The sequence below is a fragment of the Meriones unguiculatus genome, chromosome 11 (genome assembly GCF_030254825.1).
Source record: "Meriones unguiculatus strain TT.TT164.6M chromosome 11, Bangor_MerUng_6.1, whole genome shotgun sequence".
Taxonomy (NCBI): domain Eukaryota; kingdom Metazoa; phylum Chordata; class Mammalia; order Rodentia; family Muridae; genus Meriones; species Meriones unguiculatus.
Genome location: NC_083359.1, coordinates 33,808,334 through 33,823,596, shown reverse-complemented (window position 1 = coordinate 33,823,596; position 15,263 = coordinate 33,808,334). Strand labels below are relative to the sequence as shown.

At 47.1% G+C, this 15,263-nt stretch overlaps 1 protein-coding gene across 1 annotated transcript in view; it reads right to left on the bottom strand.

Moving 5' to 3' along the window:
* Wwc1 (WW and C2 domain containing 1) overlaps positions 1–15,263 on the bottom strand; it is a 142,034-nt gene that overhangs the window by 44,988 nt on the left and 81,783 nt on the right. The window contains exons 4-8 of the mRNA XM_021631511.2: positions 11,525–11,601; positions 10,313–10,392; positions 4,652–4,781; positions 2,489–2,635; positions 1,483–1,556 (exon numbers count right to left, since the gene is read on the bottom strand). Of these exons, the coding sequence (XP_021487186.1) occupies positions 1,483–1,556; positions 2,489–2,635; positions 4,652–4,781; positions 10,313–10,392; positions 11,525–11,601 (508 nt within the window). The remainder of the gene's footprint in view (positions 1–1,482; positions 1,557–2,488; positions 2,636–4,651; positions 4,782–10,312; positions 10,393–11,524; positions 11,602–15,263) is intronic.

Sequence of the window (15,263 nt, the reverse complement as noted above, 5' to 3'; positions counted from 1 at the left end):
CCGAACAGTTCAATTTTTAACTGCACCGCCAGCAAAGTCATGGAACATCCCAGGTCAAAACTTTTCTCTCCTCTAATAGACAGATGATAGGATACGAACTCTGCTGTAAGCTTTTTTCTGTTTTGTTTTATGTAAAAGTTTTTTTTTTTTTTTTGGTTATAACATTTGCTTGTTTGATTGTTTGTTTGTTCAGGTGTGTAGGTGTTCATGCCAGGCCACATGTGTGTGGAGGCCAGGGAATACTGCTGGAGTCACTTCTGTCCTTCTGCCATGTGTATCCCCGGGACTCAGGCTACCAGGCTTGTTAGCAAGTGCCCTTACCCAGTGAGCCATCTCACCAGCTCTGCTCTAAGCTTTTAAAGTGAGATAATCCCGTAAGCGCACGAGTATTTTTAGTACGATAAACAATCTGTTTACACTTTCCCACAATTGCTCTAGCAATGCCAGCCTTGTGACTGTATCGCTGTGGTGGTAAAACCCAACTGCCTCAGAGTCTGTGCAGCCACAGAACATCTGAAATCCCTGGAGTCCAAGCTGCTGAAAAGCGGGAGCTATTGAGGTGGGAGGTGCTACTTCAGACTGATTTCATAATTAAGTTCATTTTCATTCAGAAAAACATTTGTTGGGGCTGGTGAGGCGGCTCGGCAAGGAAAGGCGCTTGCCATGCAGCGGCGTGCACTCAGTCCTCGGCACACGCGTATGCTGACGGAGGAAGGAGTAAACAGACTCCGCAAAGTCGTCTTCTGACACGTGCACCGTGAGAAAGCTTAAAAGGCCGTCCTGAACTACAGATCCATTCAAGGCCAGCCAGCCTGGATGACACGGAGAAACCTGGTCTTAAACCAACAAACGACAGCACACCTAGAGAAATAACTAGAGACACAGCTGATGCACGCGTGCGCACAGCCCTGGGTTCAATCTCCAGCGTAACGGTAAACGAACAGCTATCACAAACAACACTTTCTTGTGGGTGAAGTGAGAAACGTCCGCAGTCTTCTTTAGCCTGTTGCCGAGCCAAATCAAACAAACTTATTGCTCCTTCAAACCGAAAGGAACATCAGAAAGTGTTGACTATAGAAACCAAGACAGGCAAATAGAAAGTTGACTAGGCTTTGAGGTTAAACAGATCTGGGTTCAAACGTAGTTCAGTGTCCTGGGTCCGTCATTTCCTCTCTGAATTAACCTAATTAACCTAGGAGGATTAAGCTAATAAAGATGTCTACCTTCATAATCGATGTGAGGATTAAATAAGAGGGGTGTTCACTAGGCAGTGGTGGTACGCTGGGGAGGCAGGAGCTGGTGGTGCTGTGTGAGGCCAGCTTGGGCTACAAAGCTAGTTCCAGGACAGGGCTACAAAGAGAAACCCTGTCTTACAAAAGGCAACACCAAACCAAAGAATAAGAAAAAAGAAAAAAAAAAGTGTGTTCACAGTGGCCCCACCATGGGAATTATGATTATGAGCCTTCCACAGCTCTGGATTACCTTCTCTTAGCCTCTTCGTACCGAAGGCGCAGTCTGACCTTCTCGGCCAGCTGATTGTTGCTGCTGGTGCCGAACTAGAGGAGGAGATAAGAATAGAGGCAGGAATTACACGGTTACTACAGTGAAGGCCAGTGATGGTCGAGGTTTCCATAGCTTGTGAGAGGCTTGGCTGCGTGTGTGGGTAAAGCCAAGAAGAGTCTCCAGTCACTGGGCTGGCTGTGTGGACTGTGGGGATGATGGCTAAACAAAAATACATTTCTTCCTTCAGGCCATAAGAATAGTCTCAGCCTCCCAATACTGCTATCTTATAGTAAAAAAAAAAAAAAAGGGCTGACAGCCAGTAACAGAAGCACTGAGGCCTGCAGGAGAGGGGATAGAAACAAGAAACTTCAGGCTCACAAGATCACAGGTGGAGGAGAGCACCCCATTACTAGTGAGAGAACAGCTACAAAAATCAGCCAGGGATGGCATTTAGGCAACCTAAACGAGGAGGTGGGCTCACCCAGTATTCTGGGCTCCCGGAGAGCGAAGTCTCTCTGAAGATGACACTCACTTTAGCCCGGTCCTACTTGGCCACTTTCATGACTGGCAGCATTTTCACTACCCACAGTTGGAACCAGGCTGAACCTTGGCACCGAGAGGCAGCAGCTGCCTGAAAGCTGCAAGTATTGTGTGGGGAATAATGAGAGAAATATATTCTGCTTTCCAGCCAGTCAAAGAAAACCAGAATAGAGCTACAAAACAGTGTGAAAGAAATGAGAGGAAGATGATTCACCCATTAAAAACACATTGTGTGCAGGGGGGAGCTACAGGCAAAGGCTCTTGGCCAGGCTGTACTCAGGACTGTGGGATCTCTGGCCTTTCCTCGTACTATCATGTCAGGTCTTCTGGGGCCAGCTGAACTCCGTGGAGCCAAGTTAGCAGCCACAAGCCAGCTCCTCAGGTGATCAAGGGTCAGCCGTTACCCTATGAGAGCAACCCCCAGATGCCGCCCCTGCCGACTCACACTCCCAGAGATGTCCGTCTGCGAGCTCACATCCAGGAACTGCTTTGGCATCGGGAAGCCCGAACTCTCCAGAGAACTGCTGCTGGACCATAGGTCAGAGTGGGACCCTCTGTCTGTCCGGAAGCCATCTTTCAGCATGGCGAGGCTCTGTAGCATAGGAAAGGGGTTGCGGGACAGTGATTGGTGTGACTCATGCAGTTGGAAAAGGACATCAGATCCCCTGGGATTGGGGCTACAGATGGTTATGAGGTGCCACGTGAGTGCTGGAAATTGAACCTGCGTCCTCTGGAAGGACAGTCAGTGCTCTTAACAGCTGAGCCATCCACCTCTCCAGCACCCTGAGGTGGAACTTTCTTTTTTTTTAATTTTATTTGTTTATTTTATGTATGAGTGTTCTATCTGCATGTGCACCCGCATAGCAGAAGAGGGCATCAGATTCCAGTATAGGTGGTTGGGAGCCACCATGTGGTTGCTAGGAATTGAACTCAGGACCTCTGGATGAAAAGACAGTACTCTTATCCACTGAGCCATCTCTCCAGCCCCGGAGGTGGAGCTTTTGCTGTTTCTCACTGTGTGATCTGAGCTAGTTGATAACCTTCACTATGTATCTACCTACTTTCCTGTAAAGTGGGAAAATTCCAGGCCTTACCGTGCTGGCTAGTTTTATGCCAACTTGACGAGAGCTAGAGTCGTCTGAGTGGAGGAACATCAACTGAGAAAATGCCTCCAGAAGTCAAGCATTTTCTTAACTGGTGACTGATAGGGGAGAATTCAGCCAATTGTGTGGTGCCACCCCTGGGCAGGTGGTCCTGGGTTCTGTGAGAAAGCAGGCTGAGCAAGGCATGAGGAGCAAGCCAGTAAGCAGCACCCCTCCATGGCCTCTGCATCAGCTCCTGCCTCCAGGTTCCTGCCTTGTTGAGTTCCTGCCCCAACTGTGTTCAGTGGTGGACTAGATGTGGAAAGGTAAGCAAAATAAACCCTTTCTTCATTGACTTGCTGTTGGTAATGCTGTTTCATCATAGCAATGGTGACCCTAACTACGACAGTTTACCTTACAGGTGTGTCAATGACAGCTGTAATCAATTAAGACAATGCAATGTGACACTCGGCAGCTCAGCTTCGCTGCAATTTTCCTGCATCAAACAAGTCGCTCATCTTCACTGGACCAACGAGAAGCTGGCCGTGACAGCTGGGTGCCCTTAACCTCTAATTGCAAGCAGAATGGCTCCCTGCTATCCACGAGCGCCACAGTCCTACTGTTTGCCAAAGTTTCCTTCTAAAGCTAACCATGGCAATTCTGAATGCTGGACTCCTGATGTCAGTGGAGTGCTGGGAAGGTGTCCTCAGGGTTAGGTGGCTTCTGAATGGGGATTACATTCAGGGGTGAAGCCATGAGTTTGTGAATCACTTGTTTCAGGGTCTGACTGGTGGCCCTGCCACTTACTCTCTGAGCCAGGCTGTCCTTATCTGCAGAAGGAAGATAACCTGAGACACGCATGCAAAGCGCTGAGAATTATCTCTGTGGTCCAGTTCCCAGCACGGAGAATACAGGAGACAGGCTAAACAGACAGTGATGCTCAGGTTAAATGGCTCTCTCACTTGGTCCATTAAAAAAACAAGTTGGGTGGTGAGAGGTAGTGGTAGGGACCTGGCTTTAGCAGTACAACCCCGCGAAGCTTCCATTCCAGTTTTGCCACCCAGCACTGACAGCATGTATGACCTCAAGCAAGCCACTCAGTGCTTCTGAGGGACAACTTCAGGACACCGGGTAGAGAATAAGCACACCTTATTAAAAATGCCTGTGATTCTTTTAATTTTAGACTATGAGCATCACATAATAAATTATCTGAGGGATGGGACTGAAGCCTAAACACGAAATGGATGTTTCATGTAAGGTTCTGAGAACCTTTCCAGAAAGCACCTGGATATTTTTGATGCAACCATATTGTGTCTGTGTCTGTGCCTGCCACACAAGGTCGGGCATAGAATTTTCCCTGGCAGTATCATGTTAATGCCCAAACTAAAAGGAAAAAAAAAAAGTTTGGACTAGGGAAACTCATGGGGTAATGAGAGCTCAGTAGTTTCTGTGGTATATGAAAATAGCCGTGTGCAGTCCTTATACGTAGGGTACCAGGGACCCGCATCCTTAGGGGCCCTCATTACCTTGATCAGGTCTTGCTTCTCCTTTTCTCCGCAGGTGATGGCTTTCTTGATGGCTTTGGTTTCCCTCAACACAGCCTGGGCCTCATCCAGTTTGTAGCCGCCCTGAGCATCTGACATTCTCTCATCAATCCTAGGGGCCAGGAAATGGGAGAGGTCAGACATGGGGAGACAGGGAGAAAGGACAGTGCTCTCACACCACCTCTATCCACCCCACACAGCATTTCCAGGTCCTGCTTGGTGGAGAAGGGACAGAAGGTTCTTGTCAAACAGCAAGTGTGGGTGGCTACAGAAGGCAGAAGCAACATGCTTCTTAGAGTTGATCTTCTTAAGAGTATGAGCTCTTACTGAAAATCTCCTCCATTCCCTCCTGAATCCACCCAGGCTGGAGAGGGGGTTCCCATAACATGTCCCCAAGAGCTGAGAAACCTCACTTATGTTGCATTGGCAACTTAGACTTTATGAAGTAGAATCTTTGGTTGAACTGTGGTACCCTAGAGAACAGATCTGAAAATGACTGTGGGAGCCGGGGATGAGAAGTTGATGTGTATCCTGTCCCACCAGTGTCCCTGGCACTGACTCACAAAATGTTAATAGTATCCCAGGCTTGAGCTGTGACTACTTCCTGCCAGGTGTGATGGGAGGCAGAGGCAGGCAGATCTCTGTGAGTTCCCGGTCAACCATGGCTAGAAGGTCTCAAAAAAATCCTCCCCCCATAAATTATCCAAATATATGGTCCAAAGTCAGGAGAACCACCCTGTTTAAATTTGTGCAGTTAGTTCTCTGCTTTTCGCTTTTATGTGGGTTCCAGGGACTGAAAACACAGGTTGTACCTGGCATGGCAAGTGCTTTTATCTGGTGAGCCATCTCACCACCTAAGAACCCTGCCAGCTAGAATCGTGCCGAATTACAAGATACAACGAGGGGATGGTGGGAAGGATAAAAGTGTCCCAGCTGTCACATCGGTCTGCAGCGCAGCCATGGATGTGGCTCCCAACCGCACACACTTCGGTGTTCCGCATCTGCCTGGCTGTGTTCAGAGTTGTTCTCAGCATCAAATGGGATAAAGAACTTAAATCCTACAGAGAACTAGGAAGTAGTGTACAAATGTACACTACTAGAGGGATTAAACACCTCTAGTTTGGAGATTATTGGCTTATCCGGGCCCTATGTGTAGGTTTGTTTTGATGAAAGGGAAAGTTGTTTTAAAAAAAAGAGCTAAGTGTGTCTTCTGCCCACCCCCCACCCCCCATCCCAGGTCTCCTTTTTGAAGAGCTAAGATCAAATTCAAGGCCGCACAAGTGGGTGGCAAGCACTCGGCCACTGAAGATGGCTGGCCGAGGGGTGGGATCTGGAGAGGAGGAGGTTGTGGAAAAGGTTCTGAGGGCAGATACACTTAACTGCTTCATGCTTTCATCAAAGGCTGGCCTGAGGCTTCGGTGGAGGGTGGAGAAAGGGAAGTTTAACAGTCAAGGGAACACCACAAACCCATTATTCCAGGATGAGAAACCCTCACAGGCATTCCTCTCTGGCTTCCTGCTACAGCCCAAACCCTCCTGGGCTAAAAATAGCCTGAGTGGGAAATCACTTGGAAAGGAGGATGGGGGAATGGGAGCAGGTTTCCACCCTGGCCTCATGGCTTGAAGTAGAAGAGAGGGCAGCAGGGAGGGGTCCCTACACAGCTGCCCCCTGCAGTTACTTCAGCTTCCGTGGAGCAAAAACAAAGCCCCAATTGTGTCTCCCACTAAAAATAGCTTTGTCTACTCCTTTCGAGGACTTGGGCTTGGGCAGGCCTGCCAGGTTGGCTAAGATCTTTCTTAGATTTAGTCTGAAAAAGTTCACAAAAGACACACTGCTCCACAAGGTTCTGCGGGTGATATTCTAGAGGACCATCCCCAGAGTGAGGGTAGGGTGGGAAGGGGCCCACACTCTCAGGGGGTAGTGGGTGCAGCGGGAAGAGCTGTATGCTTCCACAGGCCTGAAGGCTGAGTAGAGCTCTCTTCTGCCAACAGGGCAAAGAATGGCTTTGCATCCCCCAGAAGGATGAACAGAGCAGTGTGTGTGCCGGGCTGCAAAGAGCTTTACCTGATTTCTCCAGGCCCTTAGCAACCCGGGCTCCGGAATCTGGCTCTGAGAGAAACAGAGTTGGAGTGAGAGTGGGTGTGTGTGGGGGAAACAAAGGGTCACCATTCTACACTCAGTGAAACAATCTTTGGGGTGGAGGGTAAAGGGAAAGAAAAGTTGTATGTGCGTTTTAGAGAGATGTGTTTTAGGATTTCCAAAGTATGCAGCTGTCCTTTCTCTCAGGCCTTTGGGGACTGACACACACGCGAAACAGCTTCAGAAGCTGGGTGCAGCCTCTGACAAGGGCTGGTTCCTCCTGTCTTGTCCAGACAACTCTGACACAGGGGCATCACAGAAGGCAGAAAGAAAGACCCTGCCATGTCATTCCCCTGCCAAAGTCTTAACTGTCTCTTGCTCACGAGGGGTCAAGCTGCAGGCCCATGGCCCCCTGCTTTAGTTTTGATTTTTCTTCTTCATTGTCTTTGAGAGGTTTCTTTCAGTCTTCATCAACCTCCTTCCTTTTATTTATTTATTTATTTTTAAACAAAACAAAACAACATAAAAAAAAAAAAAAAACCTCTTGTTGCTGACTCTGAATCAAGCTCACAGATTCTTAGATGTAGGTGCCCAATAACCCTTGGCTGGTGTCACTGCTGTCATGGAGGCAAACACATGTGCTCTCGGGCAGCTGAAGAACTGTATGTCAGTCTCTCATTGTGCGATGCTGATGTGTTGTCAAAGTCCCTCAGGAAACTTCCTAAATTACTCCTGAAGAATGAGGTTCGCCCTTCCCAGGCTCTGCAAACACCGGAGGCTCTGAGGTGGGAATGCCTGAGTCAGGTCCTTCCAGACCTGAACAAAAGTAAGACCGAAGGAGCCTGAAGGGACCTTATGTTTTTTGGGTCTGGTGTCCAGAAAGGGATGTGAAGTTCAAAATCCAATCACTTTTCAAGCACTACAATAATAATAATTGAGTATAATTCAATAGTTCTGAACTGGAGGTGTGCTTTGGGGGAACAGACTGTGTGCTTAGCATTAGCGGGGTTCAATTCTTGGGCACCAAAAGAAAGAAAAAAGTAACAAGACAAAGGCTAGATATCTCTCAGTAGCTGGAATGCATGTCCAGCTCGTGTACACAGTTGGGTCTCGGGTAGTCCATCTACATAGAAGTGACAGCTCCGGCTGGACTATGGGAGGATTTCTGGTGATAAAAGCTGGCATTCCTCAGGAAGTTGTGAAACCAGTTTCCATCTGTCCAAAAGAATCGTTTCCCTTACTTCTGGCAGAAGGGACATATGGCTACGCGTGGGGTCCATCAGCATATCAAAACTCATGCTGGCCTCAAGGCCCCTTTGGTGTCACAAGTACTATTCCACATCAGGCCCGCTCTTCCCCACAGTACTCATACTCATTACAATCCACAGGATCTGTCCATCCACATTCTCTGTCTATAGTTGTCCTCCGTCACTATCTCTTACAGTCTTACATATCTCTTATGTATATATGTATATGTGTCTGTCTGTCTGTATGTATGTATCTATACATCTATCATCTATCCATCCATCCTCATACTCTCTCATCATGCTCTTTTCTCTATTTCTTGCTATCTCACCATCTCAACTATTATCTCCCACTCTCCTGCTTCTCTGTCCCTACCCATGTCCACTCTGCTTTTCTTTCTCTCTGCTCTCCACTCTTCCGGATGTCTCTCTCTCTCTCTCTCTCTCACATTTTCTCTCTTACATTCATGATAAAAACCTTCCCCTAAGAATGCAGAGGTCATTTCAGCAGTTTCTTTACTGTCCCCCCTTGTGTACATAAACAAAGTCCCAAATGTTCTTGGGTTTCAGTCCCAATTCTGACCTTGCTGGTGGGATGGTCTTCTGCATTTTTTTTTTCATCGCTGTCAGGTGCCTTCATTAACAACATTGGGACACAACGAGAACTATTCTCAATGAGGTTAAAGAGAATGACATGAGGCAGCTGTTACAACGGAGCTGCCTAGGAAGCAGCAAGCTGGGGTTAGCTTCCTATCCTGAGGCTTAACTTCCTGAAACTAAAAGGACAACTAACCAGAGGTCCTCTCCCATCTTTGTCACTGAGATCCTAATCTGTGCCAGGCTCTGTTACATTCTGGACAGGTGTTTTCTAGCTCATGCCTCATAACCATGGTGTTTTCGGACAATGACATCAAAACTTCTAAGGATTAGGTTATTTACCAAGGTGCCAGGTACCTTTGAACCCTGGCCCATTGCCTCGTGGAGCCACATTCCTAACCCTCTGTGCCAGGGTGTGTGTTGGAGCAGGTATCTTTCTCCACCCTGGACTGGGAGTCTGCTGCTTCTAGCTGAGGACTGTGGGTAGCCAGGGTTGCAATGGAGTCTTTTCTGGGCCAGCTATCAAATTGGGAGGAAAAAGGGAGGGGCAGGGAGGGTTGGTTTTAGGGTTTCATTGTCAGCTCACCGAAGGACAAGATTTTTCAATGCTGCTAGAGGGTGACAATGTGGTAAAACAGGTGTGTAGAGGCTCTGAGAATAATGGAAAGTGTCTGAGGTAGAGTTCTTGAGGTGGGAATGAGCAGCCTTAAACTATGCTTCAAAGCTGCTGGGAGCTACACACAGAGGCCCAGTAGTAGTAGGTCAGAGTTAGGAATGTCTGCGCTCACCCTATTGCCCTGAATTGTCTCTGGTGTTCACTAACTTACCAAGGAGCATAAAGCACAACCCCTGACCAGAATAAAGTTAGAATTTGGTTTGAAATACATGATTGACATATAAAAAGATATAAAAACCATAATTATAATAATAGGCTGATATTTACTGAGCATTTTATACACGACTCAGCTTCCTCCTCTATATAATGGGGTTATAGCTAAACAAACAAACAACAACAACAAAAAAAAGCCATTCCTTTTGAGATTGTCATAAAGATCAGATGAATATTCTTGTACAGGAAGGTAGTTCCTGGCAACCAGCAAAGGCTCTAAAAATCTTCACAGCCATAATCAGCATCACAGCAGCTAACACAGAGTATAGGAAATAAACGGCCCTATGCCTGACTTAGCTGTAAGCCCACGTCTATAAATGAAGACGACATCTGTCTGTTCTGTGTAGAAGCTCTTTACACCACTCACAGAGGTCCGTGCACACAATCAGGTGCACAGTTCTCAGTGAATGTGTTCACTGCTAAAGCTATTTCCTCGGTGGGATACTAGGAAAAGCAGCGGCTTACTTTAGGGGCTGTGGGACTAAAGGGTTTGCTTTGTCTGCGTCTGACAGTTTAGCAGTCAATTAGCAGAGCTGCGGCAAGCACAGAAATGATTAACACTCACTAGGACTGGGGAGTAAGAGTCGGCTGACCTTAATGTATTCAGAAGTTCGGAGCATGACGAGAGCTCCGTGGTTTGAAATAAATCTGTTTACCTCCACCCTTGGGTGATGGCATCTTTAGTAAATGCCAATGGGAAAGAATTTAAATAGGATTGTGAGAGATGCGTCTTGAGAAGGGAAGAAAAAGACTGAGAGAGAGAGGAGCAGAGCGAGCAGGTGGGGACCCGGGGTGGACACTGCCCCATGCTCACCACTGCGGGGGTAGACTTACTTCTTCAGGGTCTGAAAGCCACGCTCCTTGAACTGTAGCTCATGTTGTAGGTGGACCATCTCTCTCTTCAGCTTGTTGACCTAGATGGCAGAGGACCACACAGAGGACAGAGTCAGAGGTGGGTGTGGAGCTGTTGGTTGGGAAGGGAAACCCAGAAGCCCCCCAGCTGTACTGTTGCTGTATAAGAAGCAACTCGAATCCCCTGGGCACCATAAGTCACAGCACCCTCCATTCACTTGTGTGGGTCTGGGGGTCGGAATCCCAGCCGGGGTCCCTCTAGGTCTTGCTAGCCAGTCTCTACACCAGGGACCTAGCTATGGGATCTCTCCTGCACCACTGACCCATTTTTATCCCTTCTTCCCTGTTGTGATGAATGGGGACAACTCAGCTTAATGCTGGTGATGGGTCTGAGAGTGCTTTGCATGGAGGTGAGAGGCAATGAAGTAACTTTAGAGGCAAGACATGGCCAAGTGCCAGAGTCCACTTGCAGATGGTGTTCGGCCTGCAGAGTGCTGGCAAACTTTAAACGGCAGCTATTGATAAAGTTCTAAGAGATTTCATATACTGAACCCTGATGATACAGTTATTTCCAAAGAACACCTGACATCTAGAAGCATGCTTCTTCCGTTCCAGTATGGGTGTGGTGTACTAGAGCAGAAAAACTTCAGCCCCTCAGACAGGACACAGCGGCCTGTTAGTCCCCAGTATTCCATCTTGCCTCAGGCCACTTCCCCTATTTATGTTTTCATATGTGGGAATTATTCAGATCCGAATGGAACCAGCATTCAAAATACCCACTTAACTAACGTGCTTTAAGTTTCCATCTCAGTAACGTGAGGTAACAACCTGTGTCCCCTAAGGTCATCAAGAATTAAGATGATACAGAGTGGGCAACAGCTAGGAGCAGCAAGAAGACACCAAACTAAACCTTCTACCGAGGACTCATTTGTTTCTTCCGGCAAAGTTTTTGGTCTCTGCTCACTCATCTTGAAAGGGCAGAAGGTGGCAATGGCTGCTTCCTGGGGATGATGCTGAGACCTGAGATGAAGTGTCCATGCGTGGTTAATGCCTGTAAATGGCAACTGTTGGTGCCATTATTAATACAACAATCACCGCTACGACTGCTATCACGGGGGCCTTGGGAGCCCTGGGTGCCATTGCTTGGAGGGTTGGCTAGTTAGTGCTCAGTGAGGACGCTGTGAAGACCCTTACCCGGGACTTTGCAGTGGCGATTTCTGCTTTCAGGATCTCAGGGTCATACTTTGAGCTGGACGACGACCCAGAGACCACTGCAAGGAAGAAAGAAGACAATCTCAGTTGAAGAGGCACAGCAAAGTTGGCTTACCTGGACCATCTAAATAAAAGGACTGAAAGCGTGAACAACCTTAATGGAATTTATTAAGTAAATCTGGTATGCGGAAAAGGAAGATGATGCCGTTAGGCCTCAAACTCCAAAGAGCAGTGCATATGTGCAGAAAATGACAGTCTTGGCTCAGCTCACATTGGTCTACAGGATTGCTAGTGATACTTTTAGCATTCCTCAGAAACCTTGTGAAACAGTGAGACCCACTTTCCTATAGCCCCTTCCTCTGGCTGATGAGGCATCTGGCTCCCTATCGACACATGCCCGGTATGTATAGCAAGCCAAGGCTAGCTTCCAGACTCTTCCTTCCTATCGATGTGTGTGTGTGTATGTGTGTGTGTGTGTGTGTGTATGTGTGTATGTGTGTGTGTTATGCACTCAAACCCCACACTAGCCACTTGGCCCTTCTTACTTTCCCCACTATGCCAGTTCCAAGGCTGTTCCAGATTGCAGTTCATGTCCCACTTTCTTTATAACAAGGTTTTCCCCTTGCCCTTGCAGTTCTCTGCTGGTCTCACTTCTGTCGCAGATAGCCCTGGGTGTGGCCATTCTGCTTCTTTTTCTCTCTGCTCTGAACAATTCCAGATTCTTTTAGATGCCCTCTCTCTCTCTTTTTCTCTCTAGCTCATCTATAATAAAAAAAACCTTACTCCCAACTCAGGAAGCAGCCATCTGGTGGTTTCTTTCCTGCACCCTTCCTTCCTTACAGATATAACTCGCACAATTTAAACCCATGGTACAGAAAACCGCAGAGCGAGATGAGAACGTGTCTGGCTCCATGAAACCCAGCTGACAAAGACATGTGCAGAAAAGTTAAATGGTGGAAGCATTTCGGTTTATAAACTGATACACAAACACGTCTCTAAGAAGACATGAAAAGCTACTTGTCTGGCATGTGTGAGACTTTTGGTTAATGCTGCCGCTGAAGGAGTAGATGCTAAATGAAATTAATTTCTACCTTCGCATTGTTTTGGGGGGTCTTTTTCATATTTTCTAACATGAATATCCACTTCTCTAATAAAGATGCTAGAAGTTAATTTTTTATATTAATGTGTGGTTGAAAAGAAAATAAAGAGTACCCTAGAACAATCATCTCTGCCCTAAGTAATCTCCCAGTGCTTAGCTACGGCTTTATCATGTTAAAATATCACTTAATATCATTTAATAAAATATCACTGCCTCTTAACAGTATTTATGTCCTTGTGGGTTATGAGAAGGAACACAAGGCAGTGTGATATGTTTCAAGGGAGAAAATGAGCCAAAGGAAAACTGCCACATACCACAAGCTCCCTAACGAAACTAGAGTCACCACAGACCTGGCGCAGAGTGTCTGAGGAGAGCTGGCAGGGAAATGTATAGATATGAGACTCATCACGTCCTAAACAAACACCCTTTCCTACTGTAGACCCGCTTTCCTTGGTAGCGAAGGTATTCCCAGAGTGTTCTGAATCACAGTGAATGGAGAAGTTCACCTTCCCTCCCACTCTAGGTGGTCTGAATGTGGCAGTAAGAACCCGGGCAAGCTGACACCATGCTTTTCTGGCTAATTCTCAGTGTCTGACTGGGACAAAGTGGGAAGCTGCTGTTTGGATTTAGTGAAAACACTTTTGTGGGTTTAGCGGGGCTTTGAATCATGCACAAGGAAAAGTGAAAGTTTGGGGAACAAGAAAAACTACTCTCTATAAACAACAGAGGAGGCGCCAGTGGACAGCAAAGTACTTCATTCCTCAAAGCTTAGAGGGACAACCAGGGTGATGGGGTCTGGGCTTTACCACAAGAGACAAGCAGAGATGGGACAGGCTTCCTGGCCTCTGTCTGGGCAAGGATGGAGGACTCAGGTGCTCAGGGTGTGTCATCACCTCCTGCCTTTAATTCTTCTAGCCTTCAGTGGGCTTGGGGGGGTCTCTGGGAGGGGCCCGGCTGGATTTAGATCAGGAATATGTACGACTTAAGCATATTCTCCAAAGACGTACTTCCCAGCATTTGACAGTGGTTCACACGATCTGTTATCCATGGTGGACGGTAAGAACACGATAGAAAGCCTAGAGAAGTTGTCGTTGTGGAAATAAGATGGAGATGTATGTAGAAAGGTCATCAGAGGGGGCTGCCGATTCTGAGAACCACATCCCGCCACCCCTCAACCCCCCTCATGAAGCTGTGTTGCCAGGGACAGCGTTACACTGTGGGAGAGACATGAAAGAGAGTGGAGCAGTCTGAAGACCTGTCAGAAGGGGCAGTTCCTGACCCAGGCCGGGCGAAGGTGATTCTGGGGTAAGTTCTTGAGAAGAGCATTAGCATCCCCTGGGCATGCTTGGAAATTCTGGAAGCAAAAGAAGCCAAGAAAGAACAGATTCCTACCAAGGGGGCTGTCAGAGACTTGAATCCTTATTCTTTGGGGAATTCTTATGAAATGCACAATTTATACACAAAGCTGCTGAAATGGAATACAGCCCGGCGCATATTTTTTCAGGTAAACTTTTATCTGAAGTTTTTTTCTTCTTTTTAAAAAGACCTCCATAAGCCAGGCACGGTAAAACTTACATAATCCCAGCACTCAGGAGGCCACTGCCAGAGGACTGCTGACAGTCCCTGGAGATCCTGAGCTATATAGCACAATGCAGTTTTTTTTTTTTTTTTCAATAAAATCACACAAACTATATGCCACATGTATACAGTTGGATGGGTTTTCACAAAAGGGACATTCAAGTGATCAGCACTCAGGACACAGACAATTAGTTTCCTTCTACTGTGTGCGTGTGTGTGTGTGTGTGTGTGTGTATGTGTGTGTGTGTGTGTGTGTGTATCCCTTCACTGCCTTCCATGGAAAGGACATCATATCCCAACAGGCCCTTGTTCTATTGATCTAAATTATTTTAGAAAAGTGGTATAGGCATATAGTCTAGGAAACCTACCCAGGGTAAGATCTGTTCTAAAGAGAAGAGAAGAGAGAACATCTCAGAGTCCTACCCCGCGAACTCATACCTCCAAACGAAACTATTTTTGATGTGTTCAGTGTTCTCTCTCTCCCCCCTCATCCCTTCTTCTCTCTCCTTCTCCTTCCCGCCTCTCATCCTAAGAATCAAATCCAAGAGACTCACATATGTGCTCCTACCACTCAACCCCACCCCAGCCCTTAGCCAGAACGTTGTGTATCAACTTCCATGTCCCCAGCGATAGGCATGCAGTGGTACCTTTTGGTCTGTGTTGGGTTTAGGCATTATTCATTCACTTCCCCTCCTCTGGGGAATAATAACTTAGTTTCTCTTTTCTTTTTAGCCCCACAACACACACTTGCACCTCTCTCACCAGCACATACTCCCAACATATCACACCTTTTGGCAAAAAGCCTGTCTTCAGTATCTGTACTATTGTCATCTGCAAATGACTCAGGGAAGAGTCAGCTAGCTGACTTCCCTTACTTGTCCTGTTAAGCATTTCTGCTCTGTTCTCATCTCTAGAGAGAATAACTGTCATTAGCATGTTAGCTCAGTGTCCACAAACACATCACTAACTCAACCTCACATTCTGCAGTATTCAAATCCCCTCTCTTGGGGTGCAGGCACTATGCCTTCTGTCAGTAAGCATTCA